The 23,335-nt window shown below is 53.5% G+C and overlaps 1 protein-coding gene across 2 annotated transcripts; it reads right to left on the reverse strand.

Moving 5' to 3' along the window:
- Positions 1 to 1,227: 1,227 nt before the first annotated feature.
- PCMTD2 (protein-L-isoaspartate (D-aspartate) O-methyltransferase domain containing 2) lies at positions 1,228 to 15,504 on the reverse strand. 2 transcript variants are annotated; one of them, XM_075527652.1, is made up of 7 exons: positions 15,358 to 15,504; positions 12,711 to 12,781; positions 11,938 to 12,267; positions 7,610 to 7,712; positions 6,357 to 6,528; positions 4,135 to 4,258; positions 1,228 to 3,525 (listed from the first exon to the last, which is right to left on the reverse strand). In XM_075527652.1, the coding sequence occupies exons 1-7, from the start codon at positions 15,459 to 15,461 to the stop codon at positions 3,137 to 3,139; spliced, it is 1,293 nt and encodes a 430-aa protein (XP_075383767.1). In that variant the 5' UTR covers positions 15,462 to 15,504; the 3' UTR covers positions 1,228 to 3,136. The 2 variants fall into 2 exon arrangements, with proteins under 2 accessions (XP_075383767.1, XP_075383768.1); XM_075527653.1 differs by lacking the exon at positions 12,711 to 12,781 and having other exon boundaries at positions 15,358 to 15,483.
- Between the last annotated feature and the right edge of the window lie 7,831 nt (positions 15,505 to 23,335).

The raw sequence follows: 23,335 nt of genomic DNA on the forward strand, positions 1-23,335 counted from the left end.
GGAAATGGCTGTCACCCTAAACGCTAACAGACCTTTGGAAGCAGCGCCTCTGGTTTCACACCGATGTATGGGGGTGACCAGACACTCGGTGACACCGGCAACCTGTCCAGAAGATGATTACTGAAATGCCCTGTCTTCACAGGCCTTACAAGCCTGGCTCGGTGGGTGCCTGGCTGCCTCTGCAGGATCTCCAGGCTGTCTGAGCAAACGCTGCTCTCTGAGGAGTCGGAGTTAGGCTGCCGATGCCAAAAGCCCGAGGTGCGGGCTGAGGGCAAAACAAAGGCCATTGTTGGTTTAAGAAATCGCTGCTGGCTCTCAGTAGGTCCATCACATAAGCAGTTTGTGCCCCTCTTGCAAAACGCACTGCTTCCAAACCCTGTGACCCACTTGGCCGCTGCAAGCCAACCCCAGGCGGCCCAGGACCTTTCCATGCCGAGCCCCACTCAGATGTTGTAACTCAGGCTCTGGGTTTAACGATGGAAACGCAGGGGAGCACTTCGCTGAGTCCCGTCATAGGCTTTTCACAGATGCAGTTTCCTGAGACGGGGCTCTGACTTGCTTTCCTTGCTGAGGAAGAGCCCCGTTCTGGATGCAGGTGCTCAGCGGGGTGGGCGCTGGGGGGCGACGCTGCATGGGCAGTTGGAGGAGGGTCCTTCTAGCCTGTCACTGACACCAAGGGGCTGAGAGCACTGAGTCTAGGGAAGAGAGGCTTGGAGACACAGTGGGTACATGTTGGGCTGCTAAACACAAAGTCAGCTGTTCGAAACCAGCAGGTGCTTGAGGGAGAAAGACAGACAAGACTTTCTACTTCCATAGTTACCATCTCAGAAACCCAAAGGGGCAGCCCTGCCCTGCTCTCTAGGGTGGTTCTGAGCTGAATCACCTGGATGGCAGGGAGTTTGGGTTGGTTGAGCTGCCCATCTCTCCTCTCACAGGCTTGTTTAATCAATCTTCTATCTACAAAGAGATTGTGCTAAGACACACCCACCCCCCCACCCTGCTTGCTAGCCTAGCAAAGTCCAGTCCTTCCCACGTGGGTTCATCACAGAGGTTAGGGCTGACCACACACATGGGGGGGGGCGCTCCATGTGAAGGCACGAAGGTGGGGACACAGCTCAACCCTGACAGTAAGGGTTACCCACTTTGCCCCTTCAGCAGTGCGACCAGCAACAGTACATCTTAATAGAGAAAAGTATGTTTTGAAAAGAACAAACTCAAGAACTGAAATACCACACAGCTTAGCAAACTTTATTGATATATGTGTGCTTATCCATGAACTGTATTTATTTTTAATACCCATGTTTCAAATACCTTTCATTATGCTCCTGAAATTCCCAGGCTGGCAAAAAAAAGTAGGTTTATATACATATTTAATTTTTATATTACAGACCAAGTGTTTATAAATTTGAAGTTTATTTTGCACAAGTCTGCCTTATTACTATCCAAGTCAAACATCCTAATATGACATCACAGGCCACTCAAAATATAAATGTAAACAGTTGTCAAGACATGGTTTACAACCTATTTTGTAGAAGAGCCTGCAGAAGACACAGATCACATTAGGGTCAGTCTGCATGGTAAGCGGCAGCGTGGACCACACCAGCCTCTGGGGGTAGAGGCTCAAGCCAGGAGAACATGTTGGGAAACAGGTTACTCTTAGTGAGGGAGAAGCCAGCCTTCCTCACACACACATTACAGCCATGTGTGTGTGTGTGGGGGGGGGGGTGAAGGGTTCCCACCACACTATATTATAGATTTGGGAAGAAAAAGCACAATTTGACAGCGTGTAGATATAAAATCTTGGGGAGAGCCTGCCAGCTGTGCTGGGAATATGTTTTAGCAATGTGTGGAGTTCGACAACCGAGCAGAAAGGCAAATATGGTACAAACAGATGTACTCCCTATGCAGCTCCAGGGGAAATTGAGTCAAGCCACTGGTGTGACCGAAGTCGGGGAGGGTGCCCATTGCACATTATGTACAAAAATATCCCTGGGGCTGCGGAGTTCCAGTAGGTCAGAACCTGCCAACTATGGACGGGGCAGCAGGGGGCCCTGACCTGCCTGCCTTACAAACTGCTCCCCCCACCCTCCGCATATTTCCTGCAGTTCTAAAGGTCATCTCCTCTCCAAGACTGAGTGCTGGTGCACACCCAGGGACGGGAGGGACTCCCTTCTCAGGTCAGGCATTGAACTCTTCTGCGATGGGGTGCCCAAAATAAACAGGCATTCTTCCAAAAATTACAAAAACTAACCTCCTTTTCCCCTCTAGAATTACAACAGAAAATCTATGCTAGAGTGTGGTCACAGAACGAGCTCAGGTCACCCCCACTCAGCCCCAGGAATATGAGGCGCCCCCTGTATCAGCCCCAGGCTTCTGATATGCTCCCCCGCCCCCATCAGCTGCAGGTGTCTGAGATGTCTGGGACTCAAACTAGGAGTCAGCCTCCACGCAGACACACCTTAGGGGTGAGGCCCACTGGCTCACAAGTCCCACAGGACATTCTCTGGGAAGGACTGGTCAGTGGGCCTTTTACAGGAAACAAGCTCCCAAATCCCTCAGAATTACAGACAGCCATTCCTCTTCCCCAGTCAAACCCGTTTTCCTGAAAGGTGACAAATGAATCACGCCAGCTTTTGTGGGTGCCATGAACATACAGTGCAGTCTCTGTGGCGGGCACAGAAGGTGGCCACGAGATGCCAGGTGTCTGGAAAGGACTCTGCTCTGTGCTCCCCACCACCACAAAGTAGGAGCAGCACCGTTCCCTGCCCTCCCAGGTCAGCCCTGGGTGGTGCACGGCGCCTCAGGAGGTGGGGGTGGCTCTCCTGGAGGGAAAACCGGCTTTACAGACATCATACCATTGTATCTGAGGGGAAAGTCACTAATAAAAAGGAAAAGGGACTGCAGGGTGCGGGTGGCAGCTGTGGGCACACCCTCCTCCTTGACAGTGGCCAGCAGGTGCTCTCCTCCCAAGGGGCCCCCCCACTGACAGGTGTCCCCTTCCTTTGTGCTGCCCCCTCCCCAGCACTGGCAGGTGTACACTCATGCCGCCCGCCTGCCCGCAGCTGTCCCTGGTCCACTGAGATATGTCCTCCTTCTCTGCGCACCTGCTCTAGGCGCCCCCCGCCCGCTCCGGGCCTCACTTCTCTCGGTAGTAGAGCAGGTAGTACTTGAGGGGGTCGGGCAGGGGCAGGCTCAGGACCTTCTCGCGGAGGAAGTTCACCGGGGGCTCTGGCTTCACTTCGGGCGGAAGGGCCCGCTCATCGTCGTCGTTCTCCGGCGGCTCCTCTTCCCAGTCGCCGCCTGGACTGTCGTCGGAGGGGTTGGAGATCCGGCTGGCGAAGACCTCTTTGTCCAAAAAGACGATGGTTTCCATGCGCCGCCGGCGCACACGCCGCCGCTTGCACCTGGGCGTGGCCTTGAGCCCGTTCCCGCGCTTGTCCGCCGCTTCCTGGTGGATGACCTTCTTGATGGTGCCGCGGATGGCGATGCGGGCCAGGTCCTGCAGGCTGCGGACGGCCAGCAGCGCTGCGGGCACAGACGGGTGGCCGCCGTGAGCCACAGCCTGGCCCGGGGCGGGCCGCCCGGCCCCCAGCAAGAGGGGCCTTCCAGCAGTGGTCTGCCGGACCAGGCGGGCAGCCCAGGAGAAATGGAAGTAGAGCAGGGATGAGACTCCTGTCGCTGGGGGTGGGGTGTGAATGCATCACCTCTCTCTCCTTACCTTTGCTTTTGTTTCACATTTTCCTGAGTTCCCAAAGGAGCACCAGGGCATGCACAGTCGTTTTATGTGAAATAATTAAAATGGACTGGCACTCTCAATGCCTGTGAACCTTTGTTGAAACTAGAGAACAAAAGTATGGGGCTTGCTGGGGCTGTGACCTGGGAGAAGTGGCTGTAGAGGGGCAGAGCGGGGGAACTGTCATATATACCCCCACCCCACCCCCACCTCGGTGTGTCTGCGTGTTGGGGGATATGTGGGGGTCTTCTGCCCGTCTCGGGCTCAGTAGGATCTGGGGGTGGAAGTGGGGGTCAGGGTGGGGCAGGCACTGACCCTAGAGGCTGCTTGTCAATTGTGTTCCCTTTCCGGGTCTCCTGAGATGATGTTGCTCCCGAAGCAGTCTCAGCCTTTGTACTTACGTAAGTGGACAAGGCGTGACTGCCCGGACTCGGAGTGGCAGGGCTGAATCAGAGGAGCAAAAGAAACTGCCAGGATCTTCTTGGTTTCCCACGCAGAAGGACCAGTCCGTGTTATCTTGGTCAGCTGTCCCAGAGACAAAGAAGCTCTGGGTACTGAGACTGAAGTATCCTGTCCCCACCATACACATATGCTACAGAGCAGGGGTAGCGGCACCTCCCCGGGCCTGCCCACACCTCCAGGCTAACACTGCCAGTGCAGACACACCAGGTCAGGGGAGGAAAGGGGGCCCCACAGGGCACCGGGGAGAAGGAAGGGGGCATGCACCGATCCAAAGACAAATCAGTGACAGCCACCTGAATGCTCAACTCTGTTGAAATCTTCCATCTTTCCATTTTGAGGAGCAATAAAAAACAATCTTGCAACAACTAGACATTCTTGGCCACATGCCATAGAAGATGTGGTTATAGAACTCTTAGGAAGGCCCCTGAGTGTGACCTCGGCACTTGACCTCAGGGGCAACAAGGACCTCCTCTGACACCCATGGAGACAGCTGCAGCCCAGCGAGTATTGGGAACACCAAGACGCCTGACTAGACCAGCACCCTGCTGACCACATGGTTTTTGGACCTGGGCAGCCGCCAAGTGCCCAGCAGGTGCCTATGCTATTTCTGGTCAACTCTGTCACGCCAAGAGTGCAGGACCAGTCTAGTGTGAAAATAGCTAAACTAGTCCCTGAACACCAGGACTCTGTACCCTGGGAGAACCTAATGCCCGTGTGCTGGCAGAAACGGCAACTGTGCAGCCTGAGATAGCAACCCACCCCTGCCACATCACTTCCTGGGCAAGCACAAGTAACACCACCACCTGCCTGCCTCCGCCTGTGAGCCACATGCACACAATTCAAGTAGCTCCCAGCACAGCTTGCAGTCCCAGAGATGTCTAGATACTCTCTAAGGACCAATCTGCTGAACACAAGGCAGACAAGCACACCACATGGGTCACTGCCTTAGATAGAGCCAGGAAGGGCAAGTGAAGGGTCCAATCTGGCCTCCCTCCTGTCTCCAGACCAGGCGAGAGATGGAACAACAAAGTAATGGAGCTCGGGGGCCTAATGCTGGGGCATGATGTGAGCAGACAGCTCCCCACGAAACTGTGTTCACACAATCAGTCCCTATGAGCTGGATCAACTGAGTTTGTGGGCCCAATGCTGGCATGAAGGGAGGCTGAGCAAAGGACCTGGTTCCTTCACCAGTGAAGTACACAGAAACAATGAGGAAAAAAGGAAGGAAAGAAGGAGACTCTCACTTGAAAACACTAAGAGAAAGCTATTACACAAATGTAATCGGTGGACTTAAAATAGAGCGTCACTTAAACTAACCAAGCTAAGATTTTCTTGCCAGACAATCAGCAACATTCAACTGGTGATTGAGTATCTGAAGTCATTTAGGTTTTTAGGTTATGACACTGGCTTTTGGTGCTGCTGAACCTGAGCCTGGCCAGTCACTGACACACAATACAGTGTCTAGCAGGTGGGACTGGCGCTTAGCGCCTGGCGCCCTGCCGAGGCGGGCAGCTCATGGCCTCGCATCACAGCAACTTTCAGTGGACACTAGGGTCAAACACCACCCTGAAGAGGAACTTTCTGGAAGAAGGATTTAGAGCGACCCTATGGGAGAATCACAGCCTCTCAGCAGTGAGGGCAGCGGCAGCAGCTCTGTCTGCTATCTGCGTGGCCCAAAAAGGGCATCTCATGTTTCAGTTTTTTAGCCTTTGATTGTGAATTTCAGGCCATCACTCTTGTATCCAACAACTTCAACAAATGATCGAACCTGTGAGATGGATGTTCCGGAACAAAGCACATTCAATGCTAATGTGGCCACGATGGCACCAGGTGCCAGCTCTTCATCTTTATCACATCCACGTGTCCTAGAGCTTGGTGTCTGTCACACGTCCATGTCAATCTCATGTTTCTCACAGCTATGTTTCCCAAGTGACGATCGTATCGAGAATGCATGCTACAATGCAAGGTCAAATGCAAGCACGGAGACAACGCCTTCAGAACGACTCGTCCAGGCATCACACGCTGACCTCAGCTGGGGGCTGAGCACAGGACCCACCGCGAGGGCCTGTCCACCTGCCTCTGCTTCTCATCTGGAAAGCCCTTGGAGGAGCTACTGTGAGGGTCTGAGGGGCCACCCGTGCACGCAAGCACACACCCTGACCTTCTCTTCCAGAGGCATGACCAGGATGCCGCCGACTTTGAGCAGGTTCTTCATGTAGTCCTCATGCTCCTTCTGCACGCCGGCGCCACAGTACACGCGGTCATACTGTGTGCAATCTGGGGAGATCTCCAGGCAGTTGCCAGTCACAAAGGAAGGTTCGCAGAATTCAAACCTGAGGTAAAAAGCGTCTCTCTGTAACTGAGCCTGTCACCTTGTGGCAGTTCTGTGAGGAGCCCTAGTGGTGCCATGAGCTGCAATCCTGAAGGATGAGCTCACCAGCCCCCATGGGAGGGAGATGTAAAGAAGCACTGTGGGTACCCCCGTCCCGTCCGGCCGCTTTGCCACAGAATGGATTCAATGGCCATGGGGGACCTGCCTACACCGTCTGCTGATCCCTCTATGGGCTATGGGCTAATGGAGAACCCCACAGCACAGCTGTGCAGTACAACTGATTTACGAGACCAGAAACAGACAGCCAAAGGCCCCCAGAGAATTATGTAAATCAAATCAAACCCCCACCCCCCAACATGGAGTCGATGTCAACTCCCAGCGACCCTACAGGACAGAACAGAGCTGCCCACTCTTGATGGCAGCAGACAGCCTCCTCTCTCTCCCGTGGAGCGGCTGGTGGGTCCGAAATGCTGGCCAACTCCTAATCCATGTGCCCCAGGGATCCCCTACAACGTAAACAGAACTCTAGATAGGTTTTCATTAGGAAAGCAAATGCATAAGCATAACCCCCGTTTCAAGTGATGTGTGTGATGATCTTTTTGCTGCCTTCGGCAAGAACTGCTGCTCAGAGACAGACCGGTTTCTCCTGAGACTCCAGCCACCCAGTGAGTTCCACATGCCACATTTTCTGTGACGTTTACAGGCAAAGAAGCAAGTTGACTGTAGAAACAATCGGGGAACATGCATTTGCCTCTCCTGGGCGCACAGAGCCAGGAGCTGCTGTGGTTTAGGCATCTGGCTGCTAACTACCAGGCTGGCAGTTCACACCCACTGTCCGCTCTGTGGGAGAAAGATGAGGTTGCCAGCGCTTGTAAAGATGGGCAGTCTCAGGACCCCTGTCCGCTCCATGGCACAGGGTTTACGCTGGGAACAAGCAAACTGAGGGAAACACGGTTTGCTTCGGAGATGAGACCGGCGAAAACAGCCGGTTACTGAAACCAAAGCAGCCTGTGGCCCCATGGACACACACATGGGTCCCGACCCTGCCTGATGGTCCCCTCGGGTACGAGCTGGTCTCTTACTTGTCAAAGCTGTCACTGGTCTTGATGAAGAGGTCCAGCTTCCGCCTCGCATACTCGGTCACCTCCGAGTGCAGCTCCACTCCATGGTTGACACCAAAAGGGCCTGAAAATGACACAGAGCTCTGAGTTGCAGACGACATGTCTTCTCCTCGCGTCGGAGCTGGAGAGGACACAATCTCACATGCCAGCTCCTGCTTGACCCCATCTAGGCCCTGCCAGCCCTGCCACCCCCATTTTCAGTAGCATCTCTGCTCTAGTTTTTTTATAACCTGACCCCTGAAAATCGCTGTCACTCCATCCAGCACACACTGTGCTTGCCCCACAAACCTGGGAAAAGGCAAGTAGGGGGGTGGGGGGGAGAGGGGGTGCTGGGGCGGAGACTGCTGAAGACAATGATGACACACTTAGAATTCCACAGGCGGCGCTCTGGGGCCTGGAGCCAGAGCCAACCAGAGTGTGATTCCAGACACCAAACAGCCACTGCTCCTGTTGGAGTGTCCCACAGTGGCCATGGAAACTGCAGGGACAGTGGGCCACCGGAAGGGCCACAGTGGGCCACAGGAAGGGCTGACAGGGCTGTGGCCTCATGCTGCCAGCGCTGAGTGCGCATTCCGGGTGTGCTCCACGGTTCAGGTGCTTCAGCCAAGAACACAGGGGCCATTCTCGACCTACCTGCCCTTCACAACTGCGGCTAGGGTCTGTGCCAGCATCCAAATGACATGGACCCATAAACAGCTCTGTGGCAAGTGGGAGAGCGCAGAGGTAACAGGCTAAGCCCTAGAGCAGTGGCCCCCAACCATAACATTATTCTCGTTGCTACTTCATCACTGTCAGTTTGCTCCTGTGATGAATTGGGCGACCCCTGTGAAAGGGTCGTTCGACCCCAAAAAGGGTTGCGACCTCCAGGTTGAGAACCGTTGTCCTAGAGGCATGCAAGCTGGAAACATAGTCATGTCAGAGGAAACATAGTCCCAACAGACCCGAACAAGTGAAGTGACTTCGTCAGTGATTGAAGACCTCCCAACATAAATAAGTCATGGGCCTGGGGGGGGGGTGTCACTGGGGACCCCACCAAACTTGGAGAAGAATTGACACCAATAAGCCACTCTTGCCACTTCTGTTGTATTAGAAGTCTTAGAACTATAAGTATATAGAACATATCTAGAATGGAAATAAAAGCAGTGAGATTATCTCCACTCGCAATATGATCTTATAGAGAGAAACAGCCCCATAGAGGCCGTGAGAAAGCATAAGCTGACAGAGGAAGGCAGCAAAGGTGAAGGCTCAGCAACAACCCGCTGGGCTTCTGCAAACCAGCAGTGGCAGCAGGAAACTGGAACAGGAGACTTGAGGGACAATGCCACGAACAGGAGCGTCTTCCAGAATGGAATGCCTGGAAACACGACAGCAGCTGTTAACACCCTATGTAAACACTACTGAGAGAGACGAAAGGGTTAAATAAATGGGAAAATAGTCCATGTTCATGGGTTGGAAGATGTAATAGATGTCATTACTACACAAAGCCTTCTGTAGATTCAACATGAGCCTGAGAAAAATTCCAACCACTTATTTACAGAAGTGCTTCAGATGGAGCAGCAGTTCTCAACCTGGGGGTCGAACGACCCTTTCACAGGGGTCGCCCGATTCATCACAGGAGCAAAATGACAGTGATGAAGTAGCAATGAGAATAATGTTATGGTTGGGGGTCACCACCACATGAGGAACTGTCTGAAAGGGTCGCAGCATCAGGAAGGTTGAGAACCCCTGACATGGAGCCTACGAGAGCAGACGAAACTCTGGAAGCAAAGAACTGGGCAGGACATGCCATAGAGCTGCCACCGTCACAGCAGCCTGGTGCTGGGGAACGCGACACCTACCACAATTGGGCAGAACTGGGACACCTCTGGTCCACTGATTTTTGACTAGGATGCCAAACCCAGTGGATGGGGAAAGATGAGCCCTTTCAGCAAATAGGGCTAAAATTGGATTTCTGCATGCAGTAAATAGAACCTGGATCCACACCTCACACCATACACAAAACCTAATTCTAAATGGACCTCAGTGTGCAAATGGACACGAGACCATTCTTAGAGCAGCCAGGGAGCAGGCTCCCAACAACTGCAGACTCGTGTTCCTCAAAGACTACCAAAGAATTGTAGATTATGAATTTGGCAAGAATTTAGTAATGAAAGCACTTATAAAACTTTGGCCATTCAACCAAACACATGCACAAGTGCCCAGCATCATTAGCCAAGGGAGAGGCAGATCCAAAGCACATTGAGTTACCATCTCACTCCCACTAGGATGGCTAAGGAAGCCCTCATTGGGTTGCTAACCACAAGGTCAGCAGCTCGAAAGCACAGCTGCTCCACAGGAGAAAGACGAAGCTTTCTACTCCTGTGCAGGGTGACCATCTCAGAAGCTCACGGGGGCAGCTCTACTCTGTCCTAGAGGGTCGCCATGAATTGGAATTGATTTGATGACTGTGAGTCCAGTTTGGGAAGATAGCTACAAGTTAAATGATGGTGAAATCTAAACAGGAAATATCTAGTGTTGTCAAGACTGTGGAGAAATTGGAACCCTTGCTCATGCTGTTGTAAATGCAAAATGGTACATCCACTGTGCAGACTCTGGCAGTGGCTCAACAAAGCAAAACTAGAACAACTGGGTCCTCTGACTCAGCAATTCCTCCCCCCCCCCCCCCCCCCCCCCCCCGGCATGAGCCCGAAAGCAGGGACTCCAACAGAGACAGGTGCCTGGGGTTCACTGCAGCACTGGTCACACAGCTGAAAGAGGAGTCAGCCTTCACCGGGGGGGAAGAGCCGCCTTTTCTTTGCTTGTAAGTACGATGGGATGCTCCCTCGCCGGAACGTGAGGTGAGCTCAGGTTGCATGCTACCGACCACATGCATGACACTGGGTGGCAGTGTGCCGAGGGGAAGAAGTCAGCCACATGTGCGGCCTGTGATTAAGGATGAGGTTGGACAGCCAGTCACTGTGCGCGCTGCAGTGTGCTGGGCCCGTCAAACACACAATGGCACAGCTGGTTGGTGTCTGCTTACAGCCATGACAAAAGGGAGCACCTGCTGACTGTTCTAATGAACTCGGTTCTTGCTTTGGAGGTCAAGGGTCATGGTTTCCCAAGACATCTAGGTGAATGGCTCTGTTCATAGCTTAGTCCTTCCGATTGCCCTCCTGGTCCCCTGCCTGGTGTCTGGAGTCTTAAAAGTGGCAGGCAGCCAACCAAGGCTCAACGGCTGAAGTCCCCTCCACTGGAGCAGAAGAGAAAAAGGCACAGGAGGTGACGATGGAGTATGTGGCTGGGCGCCTCCTCTGCCATTGGACCAGTAGAAACTAGACGGTGCCAGGCTACCAGGACAGAGCATTTTGGACCCAACATTCCACAGAAGACTCCTGATCAAGTGGGGAAGCTGCAGGAAGAATTTCAAGTCCTCATAGACAGCAGACTTCTGGGGCCATGGAGGCTGGGTGAACCCCTGAAACAAGCTTTAAACCTGACACCAAAAGTATCCCTGGAAGTCTGGTTACAATCAAACCAGTTTATCCTGTCTAGTAAAATCAAGTGCCTGCCTTGAGCATGATGCGCTTTGAAGAACTGTCTCCATGGGATCAAAGTGACATTAGTAACCAACAGGCTCAGGCAGGAACCTTGGGGACAGTGAGTGCATGTGAATCAGGGTGACCAACTCAGGATGGAAGGAGAGAGCAGCTGCACACTGTCCTCCATGGTCCGTGCAGACCCTGTCGAACTGCCGTGTTATATTGTGTGTGCTCTCGAAACAAAGATGAAGTACAGGCCCCGCCACCTCCCGTCCAGGCAGCTGGCCCAGGTGCTGAGTGGCCCTCTCTGTGGAGGCTCTGGCAGGGCCCAAGCCCGGCCCCTTTACTTCACTCCTGTACTCCACGGAGTACAATGGGGGCCAGCCAGAGCACAGTACCTCGGCAGGCGGTGGGTGCACATCACCCTGGTTCTCTTCCAGTTTTAGGCCAGAAAGACACAATCCCAAACTCTGCTTGGGAGAATGGCCTCCCATCCTTGTTGGGTGCAGGACAGCAGTGCAGCACCCTGGCCACTCTGGCAGACGCAGAGGGGGCAGCGGCCTCGCCTGTCATGACAGCTCTGCCCCCCTCTCCCCACAGCACCACTTTCCTCCTCTGGGCGGAGCCACCATGTGGGCCCCAGACCCCCCTCCCCAGCACCACCTTTGGGGCCACTCAAGCCTACCCAGTCACCCTGCCCCCACCCCCACCCCAGGCCACATCAGTCCGCTCAGAGCCACCCCCTCCCCAGATCTGGCAGCTGCATACCAAGAATGAGGCCAACCATGGAGCTGAGGTAGCCAGTGCCGCTGCCCAGGTTGAGGAAGGAGAGGCCGGGCTGCAGGTCCAGCGCCTCCATCACCTCCGAGTAGATGCACGGGGCTGATAGGTGGATGTGGCCATGCTTCCAGGCCAGGTCCTTGTAGGCGTTGTCCTTGAACTCCTCCAGGTAGTAGTCCGCGCGGTCAACGGCGCGGAAGGCCTGCTCCACGCGCTCCGTGCGGATGTACTGCGCCTCCTTCAGGTTGTCGATGAGCTCGTCGTTGTCCTCCCCCGCACTCACTGCACCGCCCATGCTGCGCCGCCCCTGCTGCGCCCCTGCATAGGACCAGGAAGCCTCCTGTCACTCTCACCAGGGGTACAGGGGGGTGGTGGTGGCTGCCACTGCTCTGACATTCAAACTGTGACCGATCTGACACCCCAACACCCAAATACACACCAAGGCCCGCCCCCGCCATGCATCCCTCTGCTGGAGATAATGTGTTCTGAAAGCAGAATTTGAAGGTGAAACCCCATCAGCACAGCACAGGCCACGGTGAAGCACCACCTGAGTGTTCCCAAGCAGCTGACATGCGTCGTCCCCTCCTTCACCCTCGAGGGTGCTCTCAGAGACAGCTGCTAGCAATGCCTCCCCTGCCGTGAGGCCACAAGCCACTCGTCCACTCGTCCAAGTAGCTCTGTCTCAAAGTGAAGAGGCCATAGAGGCCAAGCTCAGGACAAACTACCAGACCTCAGGAGCCTTAGCCCGGCCTCGGACTCACCCTGGTGGGCCCTCTGCAAGGTGCTGCCTTCCTGGGCAACCTCTGGGCTCTCAGAAGAAACAGTGAGCACCCTAAAGAAATACTGCAAATGTAAGAGGTGCTCATATGCTACTCACACCCACGTATACCACAGTCAATCCCACCCTCACTCATACCCACATTCATATGCACTCTCACCCTCACACCCTCACACCTCCACACCCACACATACTCACACCTTCACTCACACCTGCACACACACACCCTCCCACACTCACTCGCATCCTCTAACCCCCACACACTCATACCTTCACACCTTCACTCTCAAACCCTCTCACCCTCACTCACACCTTCACACACCCACACTCACTCATATACCTTAAAATGTACACCTTCACATTCATACTCACCACACCTATACCATAAGACCACACATCCACATTCACATCTTGCATCCACATTTACATGCTCACACACCCACACCCACACTGGGTGATCACTACGAGAGGTGGTCTGCCGTGGGACCACCTGGGCCAGTGGGACCCTTCAGGGACCCGAGGTGGCCAAGGGGCTGTGACAGAGTGGCAGGGCAGCACTACATCTACGACTTCAGGGTTGAGTACCAGGCTCTGCCGAGTGTGCACAACAGTGATTTCTCAGTCCTTTTGAACAGCATTGAGGCCCTAGGACACTGCTGTCCAGGGCTCACTCACAGGTTGGACAAGTACATTTGAATGAAGGTTAGTCTGGATAAATCTAATCTACATCAGCCACTGAGTTCTGAGCTATGAGACACACTGCTAGCCCAGGACAGTCTGAAATATGGGTCACTGTACAGAAGTGAAGTCAAGAGTGACTGCTAAGGGTCTCCTTGGGAGATGACCTGTCCTCTGAAGAAAATGCTGAGCCCAGAGCCTGGCCACCTGCCAGCCTCCCATCCTACTCCTTTGGGCCAGCAGAGGAAAACCCAGAGGGCACACTCCCTCTTCACTGTGGACCACGCGCTTTTCCTCACTCGGGAAAGCTCATCACACATCCAAAGGCTAGCTGTGTGTGGCACCAACGATTAAGCTGACACAAAGGTGGCAGCTTGAGCCCAGCCAGAGGTGCCTAGAGAGACACACCTGGCAACCTACCCAGAAAGCCCTGCAGACCCTCGGGAACACAGTCCCACTCTGGGACAAAGTTCCTAGGGTTGGCACGGCTCCCCAAGAGCTAGTTTACCTGCCGGCATGCCCTTGGTTAGGCTGTGAGGTCAGGAGGCAAGTGAGGACCTGCTCCACTAAGGGTCACCCAGCCAGCAGGGGCTGGGAGCCAATCACAGATGGCAATCTTTGCTCACTCCTCTCAGGTGGCTCTGGGGCCAGGGCAACCTAGTCCACTGCCAACGAAGAGAGTCCTGAACCCTCAGCCAGCCCTCACTACTGACCACCGTGTGAGCTGTGGTCAGGCCACCAAAACACCACCCGCAGCGGACCCTAAAATGCCTTTGCCAACCCCTCTCCCACAAACTCCCCTGGATTCTGGAGTCAGAAGGGCAGGGTGAGGTGGCCCTGAATGTTAAGCTTATAAGAGGCTTGGCAAGCTCACTCCGTGTGGACTGGCCCCAGCCCACCCTGCCACCTTGCTCACAGGGACTGGGTTCACGGTGGGGAGCGCGGGAGGGGGGTGGGGGTGAGGGGCAATGCAGGCTGCACATACCCCCAAAGCGGTAGGGCGCCCAGTGGTGGCAGTGGGAGGCACTTGAGTCCTGCCCCTGGAAACCAGCAAAAGGGGCCACAGCAGCTTTAGGGCGGGGGCGCGGTTCCTACACCAAAGATCCATCCCACACCGGTGTGGGCAGAGCAGGGCTGGGGGCAGGGTGCTGCCCCAGTGTACAGCCACACTGTGGGCCTCATGAGGAATTGGGCGGCATCCCACATTAAGCTCAGCGCCATGGAGTGGGGGTGGGGTGGGGTTCCTCAAAGCCCTCACATGGCTGAAAAGGAACATGCGTGGGCACGCAAGTAAGGGTGGGCGCGGAAATTTGCATGGCCTTCTTGTGGTGTCTCACCGGACCAGATGTCAATTTGAGGGGGCTCCCTCCCACCCAGCCACAAAAGCAACACTGCGATTCTGAGTTAGCGCTTCCCCTGGCCAGGAGTTAAACCCCGCACCCCCTCCCCACCCGGACCACCCGTCTGGGGGGTCCGAGGGCATTTGCCTGCCCAATCATCATCGTCCCACTGGCCACGGCCCCCGGTACCCACTCCGGACAGGCTCGGACCACGGCGGTTGGGGGAGCAGAGACCCAGGGGCACGCACAGGGGCGTCCCGCTCCGGAGTCGGAGGACTGGGTGCCGGCTGGGTGGCGGCGTCCTGCTCAGGGGGTCGGAGCTGGGAGAGACTGGGTGTGGGCCGGGTGGGGGGCATACTGCTCCAGGTGTCGGGACCGGGAGAAGGTGGGTGCTGTCCGGCGGCGGGGGGGCGGGCGGTGTCTTGCTCAGAGGGTCGGGGCCAGGGGAACCTGGGTGCCAGCCGGATGGGGGGGGGCGTCCCACTCCGGGGTTGGGGGGGTAGGGGCTCGGGGAGGCTGGCTGTCAGCCTGGGTCGGGGGCGGACGTCTCAGAACGGAATCGGGGCGGAGACGCCGCCCCCAAAAGCCGAGCCCGAGGAGCGGCGGCTCTACCTCCGGGCTGCACCGGCCGCCAGACGGGCCGCCGGGGTCGCGGCTGGGCGCTCCTGGGGTCCTCGCTCCGCCGCCGAGTCCGCAGCCGGATTCGCTGTAAACATCCGCCGCCCCACTGCGCGTGCGCGAGGAGCGGCCCCACTGCGCCTGCGCCCCGCGCTCAGCATAAAGGGGGCAATGTCGCCGCCTGGTGGGCCCAGGGCGGGCGGCCACCTGAGGAGGCCACACGACGCCGCGGAGGGAGGCCAGGGTGGCCTGCGTGCTGAGTTGCCTCCGTTTCCCCATGGAGCGTGGCCGACTTCGTCAGGCAGCACGCGCCTCGGTGCCGCAGTGACGCGGCAGGGGCCCGGAGGCCTCTGCAGTGACAGCCCAGGCCCTCCCCTTCGCCTGAAGCTTGGAGGTGCCAAATCTGACGTTCTGCCTTCAATTAATCATTAGAGGAGGTGGGTGTGTTTTTCATTATTATTCCCTAACAGGAGTTTTGTAATATTTGGCATTGTCTTGACTGCCCTTTGGAAATTTCTAATCAGCTCTTTACTTTAGCTACCAAGTCTGTCTCTGCTGACATCTACTTTGGTCTTTTCTTTTCTCTTTTTGATGGCCTTTTGCTTTCTTCATGAGTGATGTTCTTGATGCCGCCCCACAGCCCATCGAGTCTTGTGTCCTTAGTGTTAAGTGCATGAAATCTGCGCTTCAGCTCTTCTTCAAATGCAGGTGGGAGACTCAAGGTTGAGTATTGGCTCTGGTGGACTTGTTTTAACTTTCTTCAGCTTTAACCAGAACTTCCATCTGAGTAATTGGTGGTCTGTTCCACAGCCAGTCCCTGGCCTGGTTTTAGCTGCTGATATTGAGCGTCTCCATTGTGTCTTCCCACAGATGCAGTCAATTTGATTTCTGTGGATTCCATCTGGAGCAGTCCACGTGTATTGTGGCCTTTTGTGTTGTTTACAATTCTCTTCTGAGATCTCCAGCTCCATTTCTATCACCAAGACCTTATTTCCCAACTACTGTTCCTTCCTCTTGGTTTCCAACTTTGCATTCCAATCACCAATAATTACCAATTCTTCTTGATTACATGTTTGATCATTATCCTACTGAAGTGGTTAGTAGGATTCATTTTCTTCATCACTAGCTTTTCTAGTTGGTACATAAATTTGAGAAATAGTTGTAATGACTGGAATTCCTGGAAAGCAGATAAATACAACCCTATAACAGACAATATGGTCCTTCGTGACTGGTTTGGCAATGTCCTTTTTGACAATACCACGCCATACCTCTTGATCATGTTATACCCTGTATAGGAAATCATGTGATCTTCTGATTCAAAATAACCAATGGCAGTCCATCTCAGCTCACTAATCCCTAGGATATTTATCTTTATTCCATTTTACTGTTGATGACTTCCAGTTTTCATGGATTCATACATAGCATATCCTAAGTTCTGATTCTTCTATCTGGCATCTGTCTCGCCCCGTCAGCAAATGAAAATCTTGAAGGCTCATTCTCACATCACCAAGGTGGATTCCATTCTTAAATAGCGGCTTCTCCTCAGTCACATTCACAGTGCCCTCCAACTTGAGAAGCCCATCTCCAGCACTGTCTTGGACAATGGTCTGCTTCTGTTCACTGGACCTTCAGTAACTGACCATGTTCCAAGCTATGCATAAGGTTCTCAGGGGCTCCTTCCTCCAAAATGTGGAGCTGAATCCTTCTTCATTCGTTGTCTGTCCTTAGTCTGGAAGCTCCGCTGGAACCTGTTCACTTTGGATGACCCTGCTGGTATTTGAAAAAGCAGTGACATAGTTTCCCACATAACAGCAAAACAGAAACCAGCACAGTACGACAAAATGACAGACAAGTGGTAGTAGGATTACAATTAGAAAACCCAAAGGGAAGAAAGCGCTCAGCATATCTTAAACTGAAAAAACTCAAGAAAAATTCAAACCACAAAAAAAAATTCAAACCTCGAGTTGAAATATTGAAAAAGTCTATGAACAAAATATTGTATGATGCAGGAAGTATGAAAAAAAGATGGAAAGAATAGAGTCACTTACCAAAAAGAACTAGTCCACCACATACTACCATATCAGGAAGTAGCATATGAGCAAGAACCAGCGGTGCTGAAGGGAGATCAAGCTTCAATAGAAAGCATTAGCCAGAAACAAGGCTCCAGGAATTAATGGTATGCCAATCAAAATGTTTCAACAAGCTGATGAAGCACTGGAAATACTCACTCTATGTCTGGGAATTTGGAAGACACCTACTTGGCCAACTGGCTGGATTTGTACCCATTCCAAAGAAAGGTGACTCAACAGAATGCTTCAATGATAGACCAATATCACATGAAAGACCAGTATCACATGAAAGTCAAATTTTGCTGAAATTCAACCAACAGCGGTTGCACCAATACATTCACAGGGATTGTTCAGAGGTTCAGGTTAGATTCAGAAGAGGACGTGGAACAAGGGATATCACTGCAGATGTCAGATGGATCTTGGTTCAAAGCAGAGAATACCAAAAAAGATATTTACTTGTGTTTTATTGAGTATACAAAGGGATTTGACTGTGTGGACCATAAGAAAACTGGGACTAGCCTTGAGAAAAATGGGAATTCCAGAACACTGCATTGTGCTCATTTGGAACTTGTGCATGGACGAAGAGGCAGTTGTGCGAACAGAACAAAGGAATACTTCCTGGTTTAAAATCAGGAAACGTGTTGTCCTCTCACCATACTTATCTAATCTGTATGCTGAGCAAATCATCAGAGAAGCTGGCTTATATGAAGAAAAATATGGCAGCAGAATTGAAGGGAGGCTTGTTAACAACCTGCGATATGCAGATGACACAACCTTGGCTTGACAAAAGTGAGGAAGACTTGAGGCACTTGCTGATGAAGCTCAAGGATCGCAGCCTTCAGTGTGACTTACAACTCAATATAAAGAAGATCCATATCCTCAGAACTGGACCAATAGGCAACATCATGATAAATGGAGAAAAGGTTGAAGCTGTCAAGGATTTTGTCTTGCTTGGATCCACAATTAATGCTCATAGAAACAGCAGTAAACAAATCAAAAGACACATTGTATTCAGTAAATCTGTTGCATAAGAGCTCTTTAGAGTATTCAAAAGCAAGTGTGTTACTTTGAGGACTAAGGGGCCCCTGAGTCAAGCCATGGTGTTCTCCATTGCCTCCTCTGCACGTGGAAGCTGGACGTTGGGTAAGGGAAAGACTGAAGAAGTCATGCATTGGGATTGTCGTGCTGGAGAAGAATATTGAAAGTACTGTGAACTGCGGAAAGGACAACCTGCTCTGTTTTGGAACAAATACAGCTACAGTGCTCCATAGAAGCAGGATGGCAAGGTTTTGTCTTCCATTCTTTGGACATGTTGTCAGGAGAGACAAGTACCTGATGAAGGACATCATGTTTGGTGAAATAGAGGGGCAGCAAACAAACAAATAAACAAGGCCCTCCAGGAGATGAATTGACACCTGGTGACAACAGTGGGCTCAAGCATAGGGACAATTGCGTGGGCGGTGCATAAGGTGGTGCATTAGGTGGCTAGGGGATGAAGTGACTCGCTGGCACCCAAGGACAACAACCACAGCAGTTACGTCTTTTAAAACTTGGCTTATTTATTTACATTTCTAAATGGAATTAAATGTAAAACAAAAAGGTTACTTTTTAGTTAAAAATGGGCAGCAGGCCTGAACATCCACCTCATCTAAGCAGATATATAGATGGCAAATAAACTCTTATAGGTGCAGCTTTCCTGTGGCCAGGGAATGAGTCATTCACACAGTGAGCCTCAACTGCCAGCCAAAGCTGGGGCCACCCACTGCAGGGGGACACCTTTAGGGCGGCGAATGTATGAGTCCTGGACGCCCAACTTTGATGCACCCTGGATCAGCAGGGACTCTCCTTCATTGCGGGTGGCCATGGAGGATGGTAGAGCCTTGGGAAGATGGCCCGGCAGTTTCTTATGAAGAGAAACAACCTGCACAAATTCACCCTACCCTCCAGCTTCTGCGCTCCTGTGGAGGCCCCAGTAGATGGAAACTTACAGAGACACTGGTATGCCCCACATGGGAATGTTCATAGCCATTCTGTTCATATGGCCCTAAATGAAGTGAGCAAGATGTCCCTGTAGGGGGTGGCTTCACTGTGGCACACCAGTGTGTACAATGCAGGGTTGCTGAACAGTAAACAGAAATGTGCTTTCAGACCACAGACAAAGACACATGGAGGGACCGAACATGCCTGGGGTTACTGAAGGCCACCTAATGAGACCACCCATAGCGACTGGAAAGGGCAAAACTGCAGAGGGGCGTTCAGGGGAGAGGAGTAGGGACCAGTGAGCACACGGAGGGTGTGAGAGGATTCTGTACTGTGTGGAGGGACATGTGTTAAATGCCGAGACTTCAAAAAAGAACAACGGGTGTCGGCTTCCACTTGTGCACAGTATCTGGAGCAGGCACTTGCTTGCTGGCGCCCGGGGAGCACAAGAGGACCCTGGTGCTCAGGGTGATGGGAAAAGTCCTGAACCTTGATAAAGGGGGTTGTCTGCATGGCGTGCAGAATACAGTGGAAGCCACCCACCTGTCCAGAGTCAGCACACGTGGTGGCGATGCATATTTACCCCAGCACAAAAAGAAACACCCAGCAGTGAAGAGCAGGAGCTCAGCCTACTGCCAACGATGGCCCTCCGGTCATCTCATGTACCCACATGCTTTCATCAAGCATAACATGTGTTCCACGGGCCTGTGAGGTGTTCATAGCAGGGGACAAGGAAACGAAATGTTCTTTCTGCACCATTTTGAAAAATAATCTATTGGGGATCAAAAGAGAAAATAGTTTTTTCCACCAGACATACAAATGTAAAAGAATCCAATAGCCGCAGACTCAGACACACAAATCGAGGAGTCCTTTGGTCAGAAAGCAAAGTCCCAGCTCCCAGCCCAGGAGCGGGCACCCACCAGGCGGTAGTTCCCCAAGCCCGCCTCTGGCCAAGTCCGCCCTCACCCTCGCCACCCCCCCCCCCCGCAGCTTGAATGCAAGCTCTTACCCTCTGCACAGACAGATGGTTTGCGCCATAGGCAAGCGCTGGTTTTTGCAATCACAGCGCTTCCAAGATAGTTCTTATCCACCCAGGTGTGTCCCACAGCAGCTGGAGCAGCAGGAGACCCCACTTGCTTGGCCAGGAGCTGGGAGAGGGTGGACCAAGGTCAGCCTCCTCTCTGAGCTTTTGGAGGCAGGGCGGCTACGCGCTGCTTGCCTTCTTCATGCTCAGACCCCCAGGCTGCCCTCTTTCTGAGGACACGCCTTGCCAGCCTCCCTCTTCTTGACCATTTCTTCTGGGTGCTCTATGCAGCCCGGTGTGGGGAGGAGGCCGGGAAGGGTCGTGCCGCTCTTGGTGTTGCGGGGGCCCCCAGCAAGTGCGGCTTGTCCTCTGGCAAAACTTGCCCTGACCAAAATGGGACCAAGGCACAGATGTTGGAAAGAGGATCTATGGGTTGGAAAACGTAGGGCTCTCAAATGTATTCGTATAGGCAAACTGGAGGGAAAAGTAGCTTGGACATTTCTCATCTGAACACGTGGTCCTTATCCGCGACCCGAGTGTGCAGAGAGAGCAGTGCTACTCCCAGGCGCTCTGAGACACAGACTGCCAGGCCAGTGTGGGCACGCCTCTGCGGGGGTCCACCCACCCAAAGTTCCCCTGAGAGCAAACCGCCTAAAGGAAAAGTTAGCGAGCCCAGGACCGGGGAGGGTCCAGCGGCAGGTCCAGGGGGCAGAGAAGGAGTATGAGGTAAGGCTCGCATGGGGAAGATGGGGCTGATGGAGGAAGTGGCTGGTCGCCTCCAGGCAGGTGCACTGCAGAGATGTATCAGGGGTCAGTTCCTTCCAGCTTGAAAGAGAAGCCAGAGCCCTTAGGTGGAGGGAAGTGACCAGGTCCTTGGCTGTCCACTGCCCCGTAAAACGACAAGCCAGACTGTGTTGGCATTCAGGCTGAGTCTGGCTGGAGGTCCCCACCAACCTCTGGCGCTCCACTTACAACAGCGTGACAGCGTGCGGCGCCCTTGCCAGGTCACACCACCCACTTACTCAAAGGAACTCACCCCTACACAGGAGAGCCGGTGCCACCCAGGGGCTCGGAGGGCATTCGTGGAGCGCTCTCCTTCCCGCCCTCGCATCCCGACCTTCCTCCGCCCACCTCTCCCTGCTGACTCCCTCCAAAAGTCCAAACTCTCTCCTGCTTGTCTTGGAGGCCAGCAAACACGGGGGCCAGCAGCCCCACTTCCCCACACAAACACCGCTGTGCGCATGCGTGGTCGCAACAGGAACAGTGCAGAGTGGGGAGCAGCGCCTGACCAAGCCTCAAAGTGGCCACGGCGCCCGGGGGAGGAGGGGCGGGGGGTATGATAGTCATGAGACAGTCCAGAAAGGACCCACCTCAAGCCCAAAGTACCCGCCCTCCGCGCCCCTCCCCCGGCGCCCTCCCACTGCCACCCACTCCAAGGAGGGTGGGTGAGGGCGGGGCTACAGTTGGTGCCAGCCGCTTCACAAAACAGATCAGGCACCGAGGGGACAATCAGAAATGGGCTTTTATTAGGAAATCACCCTGCAAGTACATGAAGTGCTGGGGTGTAACACGTTTCCTGAGGCAGGAGGGTCACAGTATTAGCGCTGTCAGGACAGGGGGACCTGCCGCCACGCGGAGGCGGCTGGCACTAGAGTTGGCAGTATTCCTTAGCAGAAGCACGACGCAGCCAGAACAAAGCCTGCTGGCAAGAGGACGCGCACGCGCCCGCCCGGGGACAAGCCGGAGCGCAGGGCGCCATCTGCTGGAGGTGCCGAAAGGAAAGGGACCCAGGCGGGAAAAAGAAAACCAACGCGTGTCTCTCTCTCTCTCCATTGGGCCAGGCGGGGAAAGCCCCAAATTATCAAAATCCCTCAGTTACAAAATACTTTTTTAAAAATTCCATTATTAAAAGAATAAATAACAAAATATATAAAAATAACTTGGTTGCATCAAAATTATAACTAGGAGTTATATGAAGATATTTTCCCGTGTGGCCTATCTCATGTTGAACCGGTATTTTTGCTCCCATTCCATTCATCTCCCTCTCATGGTGCCCTTGGGGGGGAAGAGGGGTGGGCAAGGGGTGGGGAATGGTCTGATTAAAATAGTATAGAATTAATAAATAAAAATGTGAAATAAATATCGAACGCCAACAAAGGAGTTTGGGAATATACTTACATCTTGACAAAATTAAATAATTTACAGAATAATTAAACTAACTACTTGGTATTTCTTCCAGGAAGAGCAATGCCTCTACTTGTAAAGACTAACTCGGAGTTGCAGTCACAATCCATTTGGACACTATTTACATGTAGCAACATTGTGTTTTTAACACGTTAAATTAAATTTTGCTTTAATTTTGCCTTCCCCCCCCTTCCTTCCTTCATCAGAAGTGGATTCTAAAAAGAAATGGAATCTTTGCAGTTTCCCACTGGGATTTGGCCGGCCTAAGTCGCCTCCTGAGGTGACAGGCCACAGGCAGAGCGCCTCTGGGAGGCCCATTCCCCATTTCTTCAAGGGACTGGCTTATTCGGTTCGGAATGCAAAACGGAACCAAAAGACACGGTGGCTGGAGCACGGGTGCACACAGCCCAGCGCAGGTGCGGGGCCCTCCAGCCGCTAGCAAGGAGGAATACCGAGGCGCGACTCCAGAAGCTTCCCTGAGAACCTCGTAGACTCCGAAACTGCTCTGCAGATGTCATTCCGAATGCAAACACGCATCTCTTAGGAACACTCAGGAGCTGTGGGCCCCAGTGGGCCCCTGGAGCACTGGTCCAGAGACACCCCTTTGGATTGGCCGGTGCCCTCCTCCCACCCCACCCCCTGCCCCGCAAGCCTTCACCCCCACGGGCAGGCAGAGTGGAGTCCGGGGAGTGGAGGCCCCAGCCTGCCGCCCGCG

This window comes from Tenrec ecaudatus, chromosome 12 (assembly GCF_050624435.1).
Source record: "Tenrec ecaudatus isolate mTenEca1 chromosome 12, mTenEca1.hap1, whole genome shotgun sequence".
Classification (NCBI taxonomy): domain Eukaryota; kingdom Metazoa; phylum Chordata; class Mammalia; order Afrosoricida; family Tenrecidae; genus Tenrec; species Tenrec ecaudatus.

What these genes read in the sequence shown, in the direction of transcription:
- PCMTD2 (XM_075527652.1), bottom strand. Translation starts at nt 15,461, where the DNA reads ATGTTTACAGCGAATCCGGCTGCGGACTCGGCGGCGGAGCGAGGACCC. An exon ending in CTTGCAGAGGGCCCACCAGG is followed by an intron (nt 12,268 to 12,710) that starts GTGAGTCCGAGG and finishes GGTCCTATGCAG; the next exon opens with GGGCGCAGCAGGGGCGGCGC. An exon ending in TCATGCCTCTGGAAGAGAAG is followed by an intron (nt 4,259 to 6,356) that starts GTCAGGGTGTGT and finishes TCTCTGGGACAG; the next exon opens with CTGACCAAGATAACACGGAC.